This window comes from Xenia sp. Carnegie-2017, unplaced genomic scaffold, assembly GCF_021976095.1.
Source record: "Xenia sp. Carnegie-2017 unplaced genomic scaffold, XeniaSp_v1 HiC_scaffold_13, whole genome shotgun sequence".
Lineage (NCBI taxonomy): Eukaryota > Metazoa > Cnidaria > Anthozoa > Malacalcyonacea > Xeniidae > Xenia > Xenia sp. Carnegie-2017.
The window spans coordinates 9870190-9887094 of NW_025813436.1; the positions used below are offsets into that span (position 1 = coordinate 9870190).

General features: G+C 34.4%; 3 protein-coding genes across 3 annotated transcripts; 2 read left to right on the forward strand and 1 right to left on the reverse strand.

Moving 5' to 3' along the window:
• The first annotated feature begins 840 nt into the window (after positions 1 to 840).
• LOC124447270 (coatomer subunit epsilon-like) lies at positions 841 to 4842 on the forward strand. Its single transcript, XM_046998175.1, has 12 exons — positions 841 to 934; positions 1419 to 1459; positions 1539 to 1601; positions 1685 to 1785; positions 1851 to 1947; positions 2371 to 2474; positions 2559 to 2580; positions 2887 to 2946; positions 3629 to 3784; positions 4344 to 4412; positions 4491 to 4565; positions 4645 to 4842. Exons 1-12 carry the CDS (start codon positions 856 to 858, stop codon positions 4696 to 4698), a joined length of 921 nt encoding a protein of 306 aa, XP_046854131.1. The 5' UTR covers positions 841 to 855; the 3' UTR covers positions 4699 to 4842.
• Positions 4790 to 5529, reverse strand: LOC124433384 (E3 ubiquitin-protein ligase MARCHF3-like). The gene is made up of 2 exons (XM_046983144.1): positions 5194 to 5529; positions 4790 to 5101 (listed from the first exon to the last, which is right to left on the reverse strand). The coding sequence occupies exons 1-2, from the start codon at positions 5527 to 5529 to the stop codon at positions 4790 to 4792; spliced, it is 648 nt and encodes a 215-aa protein (XP_046839100.1).
• LOC124447114 (putative elongator complex protein 1) lies at positions 5101 to 16627 on the forward strand. The gene is made up of 35 exons (XM_046998013.1): positions 5101 to 5737; positions 5971 to 6117; positions 6186 to 6335; positions 6570 to 6651; positions 6732 to 6812; positions 7028 to 7116; positions 7187 to 7289; positions 8319 to 8409; positions 9182 to 9299; positions 9553 to 9643; positions 10048 to 10269; positions 10545 to 10746; positions 10911 to 11057; positions 11175 to 11278; positions 11346 to 11449; positions 11529 to 11685; positions 11792 to 11901; positions 12262 to 12335; positions 12478 to 12556; positions 12844 to 12923; positions 13002 to 13127; positions 13210 to 13295; positions 13412 to 13548; positions 13620 to 13743; positions 13812 to 13967; positions 14045 to 14185; positions 14251 to 14312; positions 14381 to 14443; positions 14789 to 14849; positions 14924 to 15040; positions 15149 to 15263; positions 15661 to 15788; positions 15865 to 16019; positions 16094 to 16163; positions 16270 to 16627. Exons 2-35 carry the CDS (start codon positions 5974 to 5976, stop codon positions 16344 to 16346), a joined length of 3846 nt encoding a protein of 1281 aa, XP_046853969.1. The 5' UTR covers positions 5101 to 5737; positions 5971 to 5973; the 3' UTR covers positions 16347 to 16627.
• Positions 16628 to 16905: the final 278 nt, after the last annotated feature.

Below are 16905 nucleotides of genomic sequence, written 5' to 3' on the forward strand. Positions count from 1 at the left end.
CGATGGTTTGTTTGATGAGCGCATGAAGTCATTGAACTTTGTCTTTGTCTTTGGAAGAGGAAGATGAATTAAAGAACGAAGAGAAACAAGGGAAGTTTTGTTTGTTTATTGATTTTTTTCAATTTCATCGGTCATAACAAATGTCAAGAGATTTGTCTATCGCTGCGTATGTATTTTGCATGTATTGAGAAAGTTGTGATTCAGTTTTTTTTAAGAATGAAAGAAGAAGATGAATTGAAGAGCGAAGAGAAACAAGGGAAGTTTTTTCTTTATTTCTGTTTTTTTTTTATTATTATTTTACCTGAAATTAAACTTTTTGACAGAGTGTTCTTTTAAATTGGAGAAAATAGAAGCTATAAATGCAGACAGTCTCCATGAAGAAAGTTGTTTAAGCATTTAACTTTTTTTAAAAAAATATTCAACCTTTGATATTTCCCATTTTTATCAAAACGTGTAATGGATAAATGTCAAATGGGTTTTTGCCTGTTGTATAGTATTTCAGTCAAGAAAAACCATTATTGAACAAAAAAACTGTTAAATTTATTGTTAACAGTTTTAGATAAGATACTATCAATATATTAATCATTTGTAGGATTTATCTTATCTATTCACTTTTTGGTGTTTTTTTGAGATTGACTGAATTTATTGTGTTTTGGTTCACCCAAATATTACTTCGTATGAATATTATTTTTTAATTTGCGACTGCTTAGCTTACATAATTTATGACCATTGTGAGGAATTTAATTTGGAGGAATATTGAATCTACAAGGGAGTTTTTTAGGATTAGCATGCGTAAGTTTAAATTACATTTGTACGATTCACTCGTAATCTTATTTTAGCTTTGATGGGTTTTTCATGGTAACTTCTGTTTTAAAAATAAAGAATGCCGATCTTATGAATATTAAGCATAAACTCTACAATGAAGGAACAAATCGTAAGTTTTTACTCCAGCTGAGTTCTTAGATCGATTGCAGGAAAAACAGATTCTCTCTGATTAGGTTTAATAAAATTTTTCTTCCATTCCATTGGCTGGTGCCTGGTGCCACAGTATAGGCACAGTATAAGGAATATACAGTAGGGCCGCTTGGCTGTGCAACTTGCTGCTGTATATTTAATTAGATTACTTGCAACTGTAAGCCATTTCATCATTCCTGTTGGTCAGAAATTGCAATTGACTGGCTATCACTATGGTAATCACATGCGCAATAAGATATACGTGCCACAAAAAAAATTCAATTGAGTGGTTCTACTGTATATTCTCTATACTGTGGTATAGGAATATATGTTCTCAATACTGTACTGGTGTTTAGCAAAATGTTTTAGTTACCAGTCTCTTTATTTCGAATACGCGGTTAGTAAAATGGCTGGCAAAGGTGACGTGGATGAGTTATTCGATATTCGCAATTCTTTTTACTTAGGAAATTTCCAAAAGTGCATAAATGAAGCTCAAAAAACTCAGGTATTTATTCTTTGACATTTTAGCTTGAACGGTTTTGTAAAATTTCTGTAAGTCGTGCGTTGTAACCGTTGTTTCACAGCCATTGTCTCAAGATTTAAGAACAGAGAAAGATGTCTTTATGTTTCGTGCATACTGTGCCCAGGTATGCGAGAATTATAGCAAATGGCTAAAAGTTACTGATGATTTGTGAGTAAATATATTTGAATTAATTATTTACCATTGTAGGGTAAATATGGAGTAGTTCTTGATGAAATTAGCAGATCTTCACCAAAGGAGCTACAGCCTATACGAACATTGGCTGAATATTTACAAAATTCTAGTAGAAGGTAAGATCAACTGACAGAATGGCATACATAATGATAGCTCATCAAACGAACTTTTTTTTATCAAGAGAGACAATTGTGAACACTGTGGATCAAAAGTTGAAATCTGGGGATGTTGATGATTATTATTTATTAATGGCTGCCATCATTTATTCTCATGAACAGGTATTACGTTGACAAAATATTTAACATTTAAGAAATAAAAAATGTTTGCTGTGTTTGCACAGGCTTATGAAAACCAAAGAAACCTAGGGAGAACTTGATAGCTGATCAGTGTAAGCCTGTTGCCGAGGGTCAAGGCCAGTACAAACACCTCAAAAAAACATTGTTCATTTTTTTTATAAAATAAAAATTGTGTGAAACAGAAAAATTTAAAGCAGTTGTTTTAATTCATCATCTAAGACGTATTTATGATTGATATACAAATTGTCTTTGATTGATTGATTGATTTAATTTGTGGAGCTCAAATCAGTTTGCACAAATGGTTTGCACTGGCCAATGCAAGCACAGCTATGGACCAATCTGCACATGCATTTTATTGTTTTTATTTATATTTACAGATGATTATTTTCATGAATTTTTATTTAGAACTACGAGTCTGCTCTACGGTGTCTTCATGCATCTGAAGCTCTAGAAAGTTCTGCATTGACCATTCAACTGTATTTAAGTATGGACAGAATTGATCTTGCAAAGTATGTAAAATTTTCTAGTATTTGATAATTACCTTAGATTTAAACATCTCTTTTCTTATTATGAATGGATTTTATCTTTCTTAGGAAAGAATTAAAGAGAATGCAGGTGTGAAAGTGGTGATGTATTTTGAATTTTTTGTGTACATACTTACAAACAAAACAAACAAACAAACAACATTTGTATACCGGCCAGTATTAATCCCCGCCTGGGGGGGTTGACCGGTCCATGAAATTTTCTACGCCAAACGTCTCTATCTCTCGCCATATCTCTTGTTATACCCATCGCCTTCATATCACTGTTCACAGCATCCATCCATCTCCTTCTCGGTCTACCTACATACATACAGTTAGTATGTGTACATTTATGTTATGTGTACATACTTACAGTTAGTGAAAATTTGTTTTATTAAAGGAAATTGATGAAGATGCTTCATTGTCACAGCTAGCACAAGCTTGGTTCAACATTGCAGTGGTATGAAAATATATTTGTTCAATTGCAGGACATATTTTGAAATCTCAGTATTTCATCAGCCCCTGTTTCTTTTAATTAAAAATTATAGATTGAGGGAGGGGTGTGGAGGTGTGTGGAGGTATGTGGGGAGGGATGTGGAGGTATGTTGAGGAGTGTAAAGGTATGCAGAATGGTGTGGAGGTATGGTTGTGGAGGTATGTTGAGGAGTGTAAAGGTATGCAGAATGGTGTGGAGGTATGCAGAATGGTGTGGAGGTATGCAGAAGGGTGTGTACTTCTCCTTGCCATGGCTAGATATGGTGCAGGGGAGTGCCAACTTCCCTCCAAAATACTAATAAACCAAACAATTGAGCAAAAGCAATCGTGTTTAAGCATGTAATGGAGCACTCTTTCAAAGACCTCCAAATCATTAACAAAATTTAACAAAAAAGTGTCTGACATCGTATGGCTACAAGTAGCCATGAAAACCTAATCCAAACTAGAGCACATTCTTCCCCCTTAATGTAGATTATTTTACCCATTATTGTGAGCCTACATGCATGTATTAAATGTACATACATGTACCTTGTCATCCTGTTGCTTAATGTAGGAACATGTACCTGTCATCCTGTTGTTAATGTACATACATGTACCTTATCATCCTGTAGTTTAATGTACTTAATCTTAATTTACATATTTTTCAGGGAGGTGAAAAGATACAGGATGCATACTATATATTTCAAGAAATGGCCGACAAGTATGGAAGTAGTGTTGTTCTACTCAATGGTCAAGCTGTGTGTTATTTACAGATGGGGAAGTATGAAGAAGCTGAAAGTGTTCTACAAGATGCATTAGATAAGGTTGCTTCTATTGTGTTGTTTGCTTGCTCAAGCTCTCCTTGATAAGCACGTAAAACTGTGATTGCACTAAAGGATTTCTTCATAGCTGCGTAGTTTAGATTTTCATTGCACTAATGAGATTAACTCCTTTGCACTGTATAATATCGTTTGTTTCAAATGCGTTGCGCCCTTGAAAAGTTCGACGTCCGAAACAGGTTTTAGTTAACTTCTTTATTTTCTCATTTAACCGTCATGTATGTTATGTTGCTATAGTGATATTATTTCCTCGGGGACGTCGCTAGAACGCTAATTGAGGGGGGGGGGTGTATATTCATATATTCAGTTGTGCCCGACTAACTTCTTTAAGTCAAATCACTTTTGAAAGAAATCAGTTCCGAAAAACTGAATATATGAATATACACTCCCCCCCCCCTCCCCCAATTAGCGTTTTAGCTACAGCCCTGTATTTCATCAAGTCTCTCATGAGAAACGAGGATTTATCGAAAATAGAACATGCTTCTTTAATATTTTGTTTCTTTATTCATGTATCGTTTAGGAATATTACTTTTCTGACATTTAGGACAACAGTAATGCAGAAACGCTTCTTAACCTTGCTGTTCTTTCACAGCATCTTGGAAAATCACAGGAAGTACGTGCGTAGAACAACTAGTTAACGTTTGGACGTAGCTCATAGAAAAAAATCTTATATTTTTACATTTTTCCAAAGGTTAGCAATCGTTATATATCGCAACTAAAAGGCTCAAATCCCGATCATGTTTTTACAAGACAATATAATATTAAGGTTCGTTCAAAACTTTTGAAAATTTCTTGAAAAGTATGTGATTACTAAATTCTTGTATGCTGTTTTTCTTATCCGTTAGGAGAGCGAATTTGATAGATTTGCTGCCCAATACCAACCATCCGTATTAGAATAAACGCTGTAGAAAAGAATGTAATTGGTTATTTTTTCTCGTCATAAGTAACACGTCATTTACAAAGGTTTTGTGAATGAATTAACGTACCTTATTATAAAACATCACTGAGTTGACGATCCTTATAATGTAACTTTTTCAATTTTACCATCGTGTTCACTCTGCGCCATCTTTTCCAGTTAGGTGACGACCATGACATCATTGTGCACGATCCGACGATGAATAAATGCCATATACAACTGACTAGTAGACTAACAAAAGTAACTACTGTTGCTTTGGTTACATTAGTGGATACTAAGGTACTTTGAAATACAATGGCGACTATATTCAGGACGAGCGAAAGATATGCTGCTATTGTTATTATCAGTTCCAAAAGGTTTACAAACTCCAGAGCTGAGTCATCCCACTAAAAATGATCGAGCAAATCTGATCAATATCTTTTACTTGTTGAAACAATGTACGTATCAATGTGAGCGATGATAACATGTCACTTCTTACCTTCATAATTGGTTTCAATGTTCTATAAGTGGGAATTCTATAATGACACCTAGTACAAGTCTCTTCGCCTCTTATTTCAAACATGTCCTCTATGCATTCTTGATGCACAAATGCCGACGAACCTGTGCATTGACACGGTGAAATTAATGGCGCGGTGGTTTTTTCCTTACAAATATAACAGGATGGTTCTTCATCATCTTTCATTGGTGATCCTGTGATGTACACACGACATACGCCATTGATAGGTTGAACGGGTATGATTGGTGTTTGTCTTTCATCATTTCTTGCCCCTCTTTTCTCCCCACCTTCGTTTGTACCCACGCTGCTCGTCGACATCTCTCGTAAATTTACTTAAACTATTATTTTCTAATGATTGTATTCATTAATGACGTTTTTTAATTCATTAATGACGTTTTTAATACATTGATGAGGTTACTATGACGTATAGTAAGTAAGCCTTCAGCGGATGACAGACTAGTTGCCAGTCTCTAATTTTGCTCGCTACAAACAAAAATCAACGTGGTATGGCAAATCAAAGCTAAAGGTTTGTCCTTTGTAATACTTGTTTTTATTGAATTGATTTTATGAATTGCATTAGTTATGTGCTGTATCCCGTCACCATCCTTAAATTTTTTTAATATCACTGCAATTTGAATGTATTAAAAATGGCTTAAACTGAAATTGGAAAGTTCCCATCCTCCACATTTCTTCCTCCAGGCCGGTGCCTTGCTTCTCTGCGCCTTTGTTTGATATTTGTTGAAAAACTATATGTTCTAGGTGATGAAGAATCTTCAAGTTATTGGTTGCAAACCTCATGTTATACCTCATTGCAAAAATGCTTTAATGAGCATTAATGTTGATAATGGACTCGTGTATTTTGTGTCTTCACTACAATTCATCGAATACAACCCCATTTCACTAAAGGTTTGTTGAAATAAAAATATTAGGATGAGGAAAATTCTACCGTCTATTATTCACTTTTCTATTTTTAGATTAATTTTGCATTTCCTTTGGATGAATTGATAAGTGATGATGATAATACAGATGTTGTGTTTGCTGTTCAACATGTATCTTGTCTTGATGCTGTTGTTCTTGCCACGACAAATGGCAATGTTCATCTTTATGATACAACAACTCATCAGGTTATGAATGAATTCTAACTTTTATTGATAGATCATTGTTGCTACCAATACTCAAGTAATTCTATCATGTTGTTTAGCAGTAGCATAAAATCGTCTATTTTCAACTAAATACTGATTTTTTCTGTGAACAGAATTGTGCAGAGTCTCAGAGCTCTTATGGCTGTAATGCTTATTTAATTTTTTCCTGTGTAAAAAATAATTCATTTACAAATAACTGCCAAAAATGGTTTTCAGTTTGAATGCGTGGGAACTGTAGACAGTGGTTTGACATGTATGGCTTGGAGTCCTGATGAAGAAATTGTTGCATTTACAACTGGTTAGTTTATTGAAGAAATGAGCAGATTTTAAAACATGTTTTTGGCAACTTCATTCAATGAAATGCTGTTTATTGTTTAGGAGAAGATTTGTTAATGTTGATGAACAAAAACTTTGATCCTATATGTGAATCTCTGATAAACTCTGAAATATCGGATAAAGGTGGGGGAGTAATGCTTCTTGATGGTCACATTTAGGACGAGTTCTAAGCTTAACAAGTTTTGCCATCTTTTCTTAAAAGGGGGGCATATTAAGGGTGTTTTTTATGCAAAAGGTGTTTACATTTAAGGGCTGTTTTCTTAAAAGGCAGTTACATTATTGTGTGTGTGTGTGGGGGGTGATCAAATCAAAAGATTTAGTAATAATTTTGCCCCTAGGTGGTCCAGTCAATGTTGGTTGGGGTAGTAAGAAAACTCAGTTTCATGGCTCTATGGGGAAAGATGCAGCAAGAATGAAAGATAATGTGGTAAATAATTGCCTTTTATTTTTTATGTAGAATGGTTTTTATAATATTTAGCAAAATTTATATCATTTAGGAGGATACAGCTGTATTTGTCAGTGAAGATGATGATAGAAAGCCTAGGATATCCTGGCGAGGAGACGGACAATATTTTGTAGTCAGTTCTTTGATGGAAAGAGGTATTTTGATAAGCATAGTCAGTATAACTTTGTAAGGCAAATCTTTCAATTGTTGTCTGTCGTCAGAAAAAGCTGTTTTTAGTGCAAATTTTCCATGTAAACTTTGCTGTATTATGTTGATTGCATGAAAACTCAAACAAGTTATGTATAATGTGAACTTCCTGGTTGGGGTGAATGCAATTTATGTTCAACTTGATTCAATGTACTTACTAAATGCATTGAAGTTTATCTAGGCAGTTTTCGTTGACATTTTGAGATCATTGTCGCTATTATAAATGTTGTAACATTTGAATATCTGTTTTGCAAAGGATCTTAGGGTATTTTGTTCTTAAGGCCAAAGTTTGCACAATCTTTACATCTCTCTATCATACCTGAAGATTGGACTGCCCATGTTCAGATGATTTTTTTGATAGATTGTTACCAAGCAAACAGTAAAGAGATTTATTTGATTGGTATAAACTCCAATAGCTGAATGAATGAATGAAAATCTTTATTTTGACACGCTGGCCTTGTCAACTGGGGTTGATTTCCACAAGGGGCGTGCTTTTGTTCAAAAACAATTACAAAATTTACTAAGAAATAAATTATCTACAGAAGAGAAGTTTAAATATTTACAGAGTTTAGTTCATTCCATCAGTTACATGTCAAGTAAACTGTGCAAATTTTCAGTCACACATTGTTGTTATATTATTTGTCTGTCTTCAGCTTGTTTAAACAAATGCATTTTCCAACTCGCAACTTGTTACCTCAAAGATCGTTACCTGCCTGGTATACCCTCACATGCGTTAAAGCAAAGTAGCCAATACACAGACATAACATCTTTCATAAAAAGAAAATCGCTTACATGTGAACCGTGGACAACGAATCGTTGTTTAAATGATAGCTTGTGATGTTTTATTTACCATGAAAAAATTGATTCAAATTACGTGTGAATAGGCAACGTTCTTTTGAATCTTTTCACTATCCTTGTGTTCTTAGTTTATATTCTGAAAACATTTTGAAAAGTGTTGTAATGTTTGATGTCTTTAGGTAATCGTGAATTACGAGTGTGGAGTAGAGAAGGTGAGGTTATATCATCCTCTGAAAATGTTACTGGACAAGGCATGGCGTTAAATTGGAGGTTTGTTCATTGCAACTTTGGAATATTTTTAATTTTACATTTAAATAAATGTCTGCATAAGATGGATGAGAACACATATGTAACAGCAGTTCTTATTACATCTAACTTTGTTGTAGTTAACTGAATGAATTGAGCTCTAGTCGCGGGAATATAATGGATTGTACACATTTAAATTTTGTACATTTAAATTGTGGACATTTAAATTGTGGACATTTAAATTGTGGACATTTAGATTGTGGACATTTATACCTTGGACATTTAGACAGTGGACATTTAGACAGTGGACATTTAGACAGTGGACATTTAGACAGTGGACATTTAGACAGTGGATATTTATACCTTGGACATTTAGACAGTGGACATTTAGACAGTGGATATTTATACCTTGGACTTTTAGACAGTAGATATTTAGACAGTGGACATTTAGACAGTGGACATTTAGACAGTGGACATTTAGACAGTGGACATTTAGACAGTGGACATTTAGACAGTGGACATTTAGACAGTGGACATTTAGACAGTGGACATTTATACCTTGGACATTTAGACAGTGGACATTTAGACAGTGGATATTTATACCTTGGACATTTAGATTCTGCACATTGAGATCATGCATATTTAAATCATAGACAGTAACACCTTGGACTACATGACGATCTTGGACATAGAGACCGTATTTATACAAAAAATATTATTTTTCAACGAGAAAACTCAACGTTATTCTCAGATTTCCTTCTTCTGTACAAATAGTAAACATCATGTTGAATTTTAGACCATCGGGAAACTTGATTGCATCAGTACAAAATTTTCGTAACAAACAACAAGTGATCTTCTTTGAGAAGAACGGTCTTCGTCATGGTGAATTTCATCTCCCATCACATCAAGCTAAGGTATTTGATGCTTTGTACACCCAGTAAAGAACTTGATGCTATAAACCATTGATAGTTTATGCCGCTCAATAATGAACTGTACAACGTGATTCTCAGAAGCGTAGCCTCCTCCGAATTTTAGTCTTTCTATGTAGGTATATTTCTGGATATATTGCTTATTCCGTTCTTTTAAACTTTATATATTTTTACCGTGATTTAGCACAGATAGCTAATTTCATTAATTTCTTGCCATTTTCATTGTTGTACAATTTAGATTGTGAGATTACTTTGGAATATCGATTCTTCTCTTCTTTGTCTTTGGAGTAAAATGGCAAAAGATGATGTGGACCATGACTATGAAACTCGTACGTAATTTTTTTATATATTGTACCATGAAGGTATAAAAATACTTGTAAGGGCGGTGTCAAATCAATGAAGGAAAAAATATCTTTGCTTATCCATAGAAAACTTCCTTTTTCATATAAACTTCCTCGAAACTGTGAGGAATATTCTCAGAAAATATAATTTTAGTGCGTACTATGAATAAAGGCAAAAATTCAAGGAATCATACGTAAATAGTGTGAACTTTACGGAGGGTGTGTTTTCCAAAATGCATGTTTTGCGTTTTAATAATTTTAAGCGATCCAAATCGATGAGCACAAAGGGGCTTCACTAACGTAAGGGGGGGGGGTCAGGGGCTGTCAGACCCCCAATCATTGTTCTGTCGGCAAATAATTGGGTTTTTTTTAAGTATTTTTACTGTTTATAGTTCAGCTTTGGTACAGCAGTAATTATCATTGGTTTTTAAAGCAAGAATTGCGATTTACGAACGATTTTATTTCTGATGTTGTTTGGGACGGTGAAAATGCCCTGCAACTTCATCTTATCACGAAAACTGGGACATACACGTCATATCAATTTTCCTGGGAAATCTTTGTATCACGTGGCTGTCATGTGAATAATGATTCAACCGTCGCGATGGTTGACGGAGGTTCGTAGATGTTTATTATCGATGATGGAAAGTTTAGTGGGTTAGATTTGCTAATTTAGGATTGATGTAGGATTGTGTGGGTTGTAATTGTTAATGTACGTAGGATTGACGTAGGATTGTGTGGGGTTATAATTGTTAATATAGGATTGATGTAGGATAGATGTAGGATTTGCTGGGTTTGTTATATTATTACTGACAGATGCTACGTATATGATTGCAGCAATACACACGATGATTACTGTTGACAATGATGGATAAAAAGTGTTTGTTTTTAGCCAAGCTTCTACTGACAGAGATGTCGTTAGTTATCATTCCTCCGCCAATGTCATCTCATTGTGTTGAAATGGATTCTCCTATAAATATGGTGACATTTCATCCTGACTCTCGACGTCTTGCTTTGATTCTCTCAAATGGTTACCTTGTGATCGTCAATAAAAACATTCTTGATAGTGGATCATCACACTTCAATGTAGTAAGGTTCGTGTGTACTTGATGTAAGAAATATCGTATTGTACCCCGTATTTGATATGACTTGATGTCGGGGGGGGGGGTGAAAGAGAACTACGTTTGATGAGGTGACAATTGTGAATTGTTTGTTCTTTGTTCTGGGTTTTTGTTCATTTTTGTTTTTATTCATTTAGAGTTGATGTTGACAAGTTATGTGTAAATCATCTTTGTCAATTAACTTGGTGGAAGGAAGATACTTTACTGGTATACGATTCCTGTCGTGAGGTCATCCATGAAATAATCTTACATGAAGCTAACGGGAAATATACAGCTATTTATCAGTGAGCTAGCCATTCGATATTTCTCGTCAAAACGTAGAAGTTTTATGGTTATAATTTGCTTCGTGACTGTCTACATTTTTTCATAAAATTATTGTCAACAATACTTTTGCATTTTAGGATTTTTTTTCCTGTGAAAAATCTCCTTCGGCTATCTGTGAATGTTGATACGTCTTCAGTAGCTTTAGAACTAACAGATGGCTCCATTATGAAATACACTTCAGGTTGAATGGTATTTTTTGATAAATGCATCTCATGAAGTTGATTGACTTATCAAAGATAACTGTTTAGATTCTGAACATGTCAAACTTGAACCGTGGTTCGACGCAGATGGTAACGCCGTTAGTTTACTTCAACCTTGTGAACATATTGCTGTAGTAAAGATTGGAAAAGAGGTGTTTTATAGTTCATGAATGTGATGAAATCATTGTTTTAACAACAATTGTTATAAAAATCATCATATTTTATTTACAGGAAGTCGTTATTGGCCTCACACGACATGGACGACTTTATGTCAATAATAAAGAAATTGCTAATAACTGTTCTTCTTTCTTTGTTCACGACGAATTTCTTCTTGTTACAACAACGTCACATTTGTTGCGCTGTTTCAGTATTTTATCCGATGGCAAAGGTGCAAATGCCTGTATTTTATGTACTTTGTTGTCTATGTTATCCCATGTTCATCTTCTTTGTACTTGTTTTTCCATACTCAATTATTTTCGTCCTTTTCATTTCAGGTATTGTATCAATTTTAACCAACACTGACGTTCGTGAACACGTTAGGAATGTTGAGCGTGGATCGAAAATTATCTTGGCTGTCCCGCGTGATACGAAATTGATACTTCAAGTAAGACCTAGTAAACTTGAGTGTGAAATATTGTTACTTTAGTTTTTAAAGCATTTGCTATAATCATGACAATACTGGTGCGCTACATTGCAGATCTAAACTTCCTCTCGCAAGTTTACATACGACTTTAAACTTTCATAAAACCTTTTAAAAAATAAAAAAATATAAGATTCGAACTGAGAAATCATTGAAACAAAATATTTTTTCGAAGGATACGAAATTTCTTCGTCGTATGAAAAATATAACATCTTTTTTATAAGTTTGAAACTTTTGCCGTCCAATGGAAAAGCTATCCAGGATTCATGCTACCGGCCTCAGTATTATATCATCGATGATTATACTATATAAAGTGTTTTACAGATGCCCAGAGGAAACTTGGAAACAATTCACCCCAGACCTCTAGTCATCTCCTATCTCAAGAAATGTTTGAATAGGTAACTTGTGATCATTACGTCATTGTACGTAGCATGACGTTTTTATGACATCGATCTTTCTTTTCTTGTAGTCAACAGTGATCATTACGTCATTGTACGTAGCATGACGTTTTTTATGACATCGATCTTTCTTTTCTTGTAGTCAAGAGTATAATAAAGCGTTTCTATGTATGAGGAAACATCGTGTCAATGTCAATCTATTGTGTGATCATGACTATAAGGTTATAAAGTAAATGGTTTGAACCCGGGAGTATCGTTACATGTTTGTAGATGTAGATCGTCCAGGTTGGTATAGTCCTGAGAAGGACTGTTTTTGTTGTTGTTGACTCAACAAACAACAGCAAATGTCAACAACAACAAAAACAGTCCTTCTCAGGACTATACCAACCTGGAAGATCTACATCTACAAACATGTAACTATAAGGTTATATTAGTGATTATTTTCTCCTCGGTTTTGTGGTTAACAAGAGTTTTTTTCCTGATAGATTTTTACTATTTTGTTATCTAGAGTTTTTTGAAAAACGTTCCTGTATTTGTTAAAGAAGTGGAATCTGTCGCATACATTAATATGTTTCTTTCGGAATTAAAGTCGGTGACTTTTCATACGTTAATCCGTTTTGCAAGATTCATGACATTGATTATTTCTGAACGTTTTTGTTTATATAGTGAAGTTGATGTGACGACAACATTATATTCAGACTACTACTTCGACAGAGCACAGATTATTGAAAACAAAGTCGATACAATATGTGATATGATGAGGGAAACATTAAAAGACATCGATAGCAACAAGTATGTCGCTCAATTCGTGATGTTCTTGCGTGTTGTGATTACACAAACTATTATTAAATGCCTTGTTTGTACTTTGTTAAAGATATATATTAAGCATCTTGACATCATATGTTAAGAATACAAGTCCGCAACTTGAAAGTGCTTTGAAAATAATCAAAGATCTTAAAGGTAATATTTATTGACTCAATGAATTTGGTATTTATCCAAACTATGTATTGTCAAGTTATCTTTTTCTTAACAGTTTCTCCCTACCTACGTAGTTTTTTATACTCTTCATTATTCAGATAGTAAACAGATTTCTAATGCCGATGAAGCTCTTAAATACCTCTTGTTTCTTGTTCCCGTCGACAAAATGTTTAATGTTGCGTTGGGAATGTATGATTTTCAGCTCGTGTTAATGGTTGCTGAAAAATCACAGAAAGTGAGTTTGTTATATTGAAGAATTTCACCTTGACGTGGTTCCAGATATTCAAATATTTACCAACTCCGTAGGATCCCAAGGAGTATTTACCGTTCTTAAACAATCTCCGAAAATTAGAAGAAAACTATCAAAAATTTTCCATCGATAAATACTTAAAACGTTATTCAAACGCTCTTCAACATATCGCGAAGTGCGGTATGTCTGTGTTTTATTTCACTTTTCCTTTCAACTTATCTTCGTCGTTGATAGTTCATTCATTTTAGGTTCTGAGAGATTCAGCGAAGGTCTTGAACTGATAAAGGAACATAATCTCTATAAAGAAGCCTTGCGGTTGTTCTCGGGTTCTGAATATAAAACAATTGCAGTAAGCTACGGAGAATATCTTATGGATAGAAAAAAATACGAAGAAGCAGGTGTAGGTAGTGCTTATGTCCTTGTAGCTTTGATGAAGCAACGTAATGGTAATCTTTATAAAATACTTTAATCTTCTACGTAGTGTTATTTCGTTGTGGTGACTACGGCAACGCTCTACGAGCGTTTCAGAAGGCTGGCAACTGGCGACAAGTATTTAGTTTGGCTACTGGAAAGCTTCGTTCATCTCGGGAGGAACTCTTAAGTTTAGCACGTTCAATGGCAGGTATCGTTAGACCATCTACCTAGTATTGTTGATTATTTTAATGATTTCTTTATGTTTGTACATAGGTTATTTGAAAGAGAATAATCGGCTAGATGAAGCTGCTGTTGTGTTGATTGATTACGCTGACGTAAGAAATATATTTATTTGTATCGTTTACACAGCATGTCATACTGTTGATGTTGGTTTATGTTCTAGGATCACGAGAGTGCGATTGAATGTCTCATTGAAGGAAGATATTGGAATGAAGCTTTAAGACAGGTAGAAATATAACTGGTTCTTTTTTGTTCTTCTTGATGGTGTAATCTCGATTGTGGTTGGTTAAAAGTCTACAGATAACACAAAGTATTATGGTTGAATGTTCATTAAGCACAAAGTAGTTCAAAGTTCCTGTTTTGATAATTGTACAAGAAAACAATTAATGAATTTGTCTTTCGCATTCGCTTCTGCAAATACCATTGTTTTCGGCGTGAAAAATTCTTGACATGCTCACTCAATCTCATCCAATAATTGTTAATACACCATTTTAAACTGGTTAATATCGATAATAAATTAAATATGAATGATTTTTTTATTTACAAAATAAAATGATATTACTTTATTTAGATTTACAAATATGACCGAGTTGACATTATTGAGACAGATGTTCAACCCGCTCTGCAACAAGGTTTCTATTTTTTGTTGATGAATTAAAAACCTTCAACGATAGGATTTTGTTCTTTAACTACACGTTATTTACAGTTCAGGAAACAATGTTATCATCTTTACTGGCAAAGAAAGACGATTTTCAAAAATACCTGACAAGATTAAACATCGTTCGAACGGAGAAAGAAAAACGACAAATGGATTTGATCAACGGTTGTTTCATTATTACCATTTTCATTGACACCAATCTTACTGATATCCCCGTAAAACCATACTTATCCACGTATAACCATACTTATCCACGTATAACCTTCATTGTAGATAATGATTTAGACGATGACGCAAATGCGGAACTTTTTTCTGACTCGTCCAGTATTTCGGCGATAAGCACAATGACATCATCGTCTGTCTCATCTAGGACGTCACGAAGTACAGGGTATGTCTTAAAATTAAACCGCTGTACGTCTTTAACTTACACTCACAAATATCGACCAAACCACAGAATATTGAATATACAGTAGGGTCAGTCGTGTTGGAACCTTAGATATTTTTGTCTTTACGCATGTTGTGCTGCGCATATCGGCTGCCATTATTCCAGCAAGATATTTAGAGTTTTTCATTTGTTCCCAACCACTAAAATGACCGGACGTCGTTTCTTATGTTGAAATATTTTCGATTTCATTACGAAGAAATGACGTCATGTGATTGCAGTGGTTGGAAACAAGTGAAAAACCTTAAGCATCTTGCTGGAGTAATGGCGGACGTGAAGACGCGATGCACACCTAAGTGGCCCTTCTTTATGATTATTATTCTGCGACCAAACTTTTTTACAGAAAGTCGCGCAAAAATCGAAGAAAATCACAACGTAATAGAGTTAGTCTTAAAAAAGGAAGTCAATACGAGGATATCGCGTTGATGGAAGCTTTAGTTGAAACCATCTCATTTGTTGATAAAATGAAAGGTGACTTATGTATGACGTCATTCATCATATGATCAATAGACAGTTTACTTAATTCGACCATCTATATTCTCATTAGATGAAGTGTCTACATTACTACGCATGTTAATGATGTTTCATTACGAGAACGAAGCCAGTCAACTTCAAATTATGCTGTCGGAGTTTCTTGATATTATTCATTCGTCGATTCCCACTATATGGAGTTCAAATTCTTCTCAAGAAATGGCAACTATGGTGGAAAAGTCTTCAAAATTCCTTTACCTATCATTTTCAAATGCTTTGATATAATTTTCAACTTTTTTTCGTAGGAGTTTGGTCCACAATCCACAACCAATGCAATTGTCAACGGAATGAGAAATACGGAGACGAAAGAAAAAGGTTCATGGATATTCGTTGTCTGTTTTCGTCTTTATATTATCACATCCGTACAGGTAAATGTTTGAATCGATATTATTTCTAAAAAAATGATTTCTTCAATTTACAGACGTACCAGCACAGCCCGCAAAGCCTGTTCTTTTGAAATCCCACAGCTGGCGCCTAGATCAACTTACTGCGTGGTAAATGTAGTTTAGTATAGTGGTAAGTTTTGTCGCCACTGAAGGTCGTTGACATAAGCTAATCGTCTTTCGATCGTATTAATCCTTGAGTCAATCATCCTTGGATCGGATTAATTATTGGCTAAATGTTCGACAAGGACCAAAAGCAGTAAAAATGGATGAACTTTAATAAGACAAAGTTTACTAAACTCCATCGTTAGTTCCCGCTCCAATCAAATGAATATTACTAATATTTACAGCAAACGATAGCGACTTTTTACAAGTATAAAGTTCTCCGATTGTCTACGTTTTGATCCATGGACGGATTTTCATATTTTACTGGGGTGGTGCCTGGGGGTGAACTGTTATTCAGGATGGGACATAGGACAAATTATAGTAGTAATTACTTAGGGTGGTGGGGAGAGTACCGAAGGTAGTATAGAGAGATGAAACATTGCCTTTAAAAATTATTCACTTCAGATTTTTTGCTAGAAATCGGGGTGTGAAATGTTTTCTTAGAATGACAAAAGATTTATTTAGGAGGATGAAATATAGTATTTTTCCAACAAGGAAATTATACGTAA

Coding starts and splice junctions, on each gene's coding strand:
- LOC124447270 (XM_046998175.1), top strand. CDS start 856: ATGGTAACTTCTGTTTTAAAAATAAAGAATGCCGATCTTATGAATATT. Junction 1,602..1,684: donor TTCGTGCATACTGTGCCCAG/GTATGCGAGAAT, acceptor TTACCATTGTAG/GGTAAATATGGAGTAGTTCT. Junction 2,475..2,558: donor GACAGAATTGATCTTGCAAA/GTATGTAAAATT, acceptor TATCTTTCTTAG/GAAAGAATTAAAGAGAATGC.
- LOC124433384 (XM_046983144.1), bottom strand. CDS start 5,529: ATGTCGACGAGCAGCGTGGGTACAAACGAAGGTGGGGAGAAAAGAGGG. Junction 5,102..5,193: donor CATTGAAACCAATTATGAAG/GTAAGAAGTGAC, acceptor GATCATTTTTAG/TGGGATGACTCAGCTCTGGA.
- LOC124447114 (XM_046998013.1), top strand. CDS start 5,974: ATGAAGAATCTTCAAGTTATTGGTTGCAAACCTCATGTTATACCTCAT. Junction 12,336..12,477: donor CTCAAGAAATGTTTGAATAG/GTAACTTGTGAT, acceptor CTTTTCTTGTAG/TCAAGAGTATAATAAAGCGT. Junction 12,557..12,843: donor TGTGTGATCATGACTATAAG/GTTATAAAGTAA, acceptor TTTGTTATCTAG/AGTTTTTTGAAAAACGTTCC.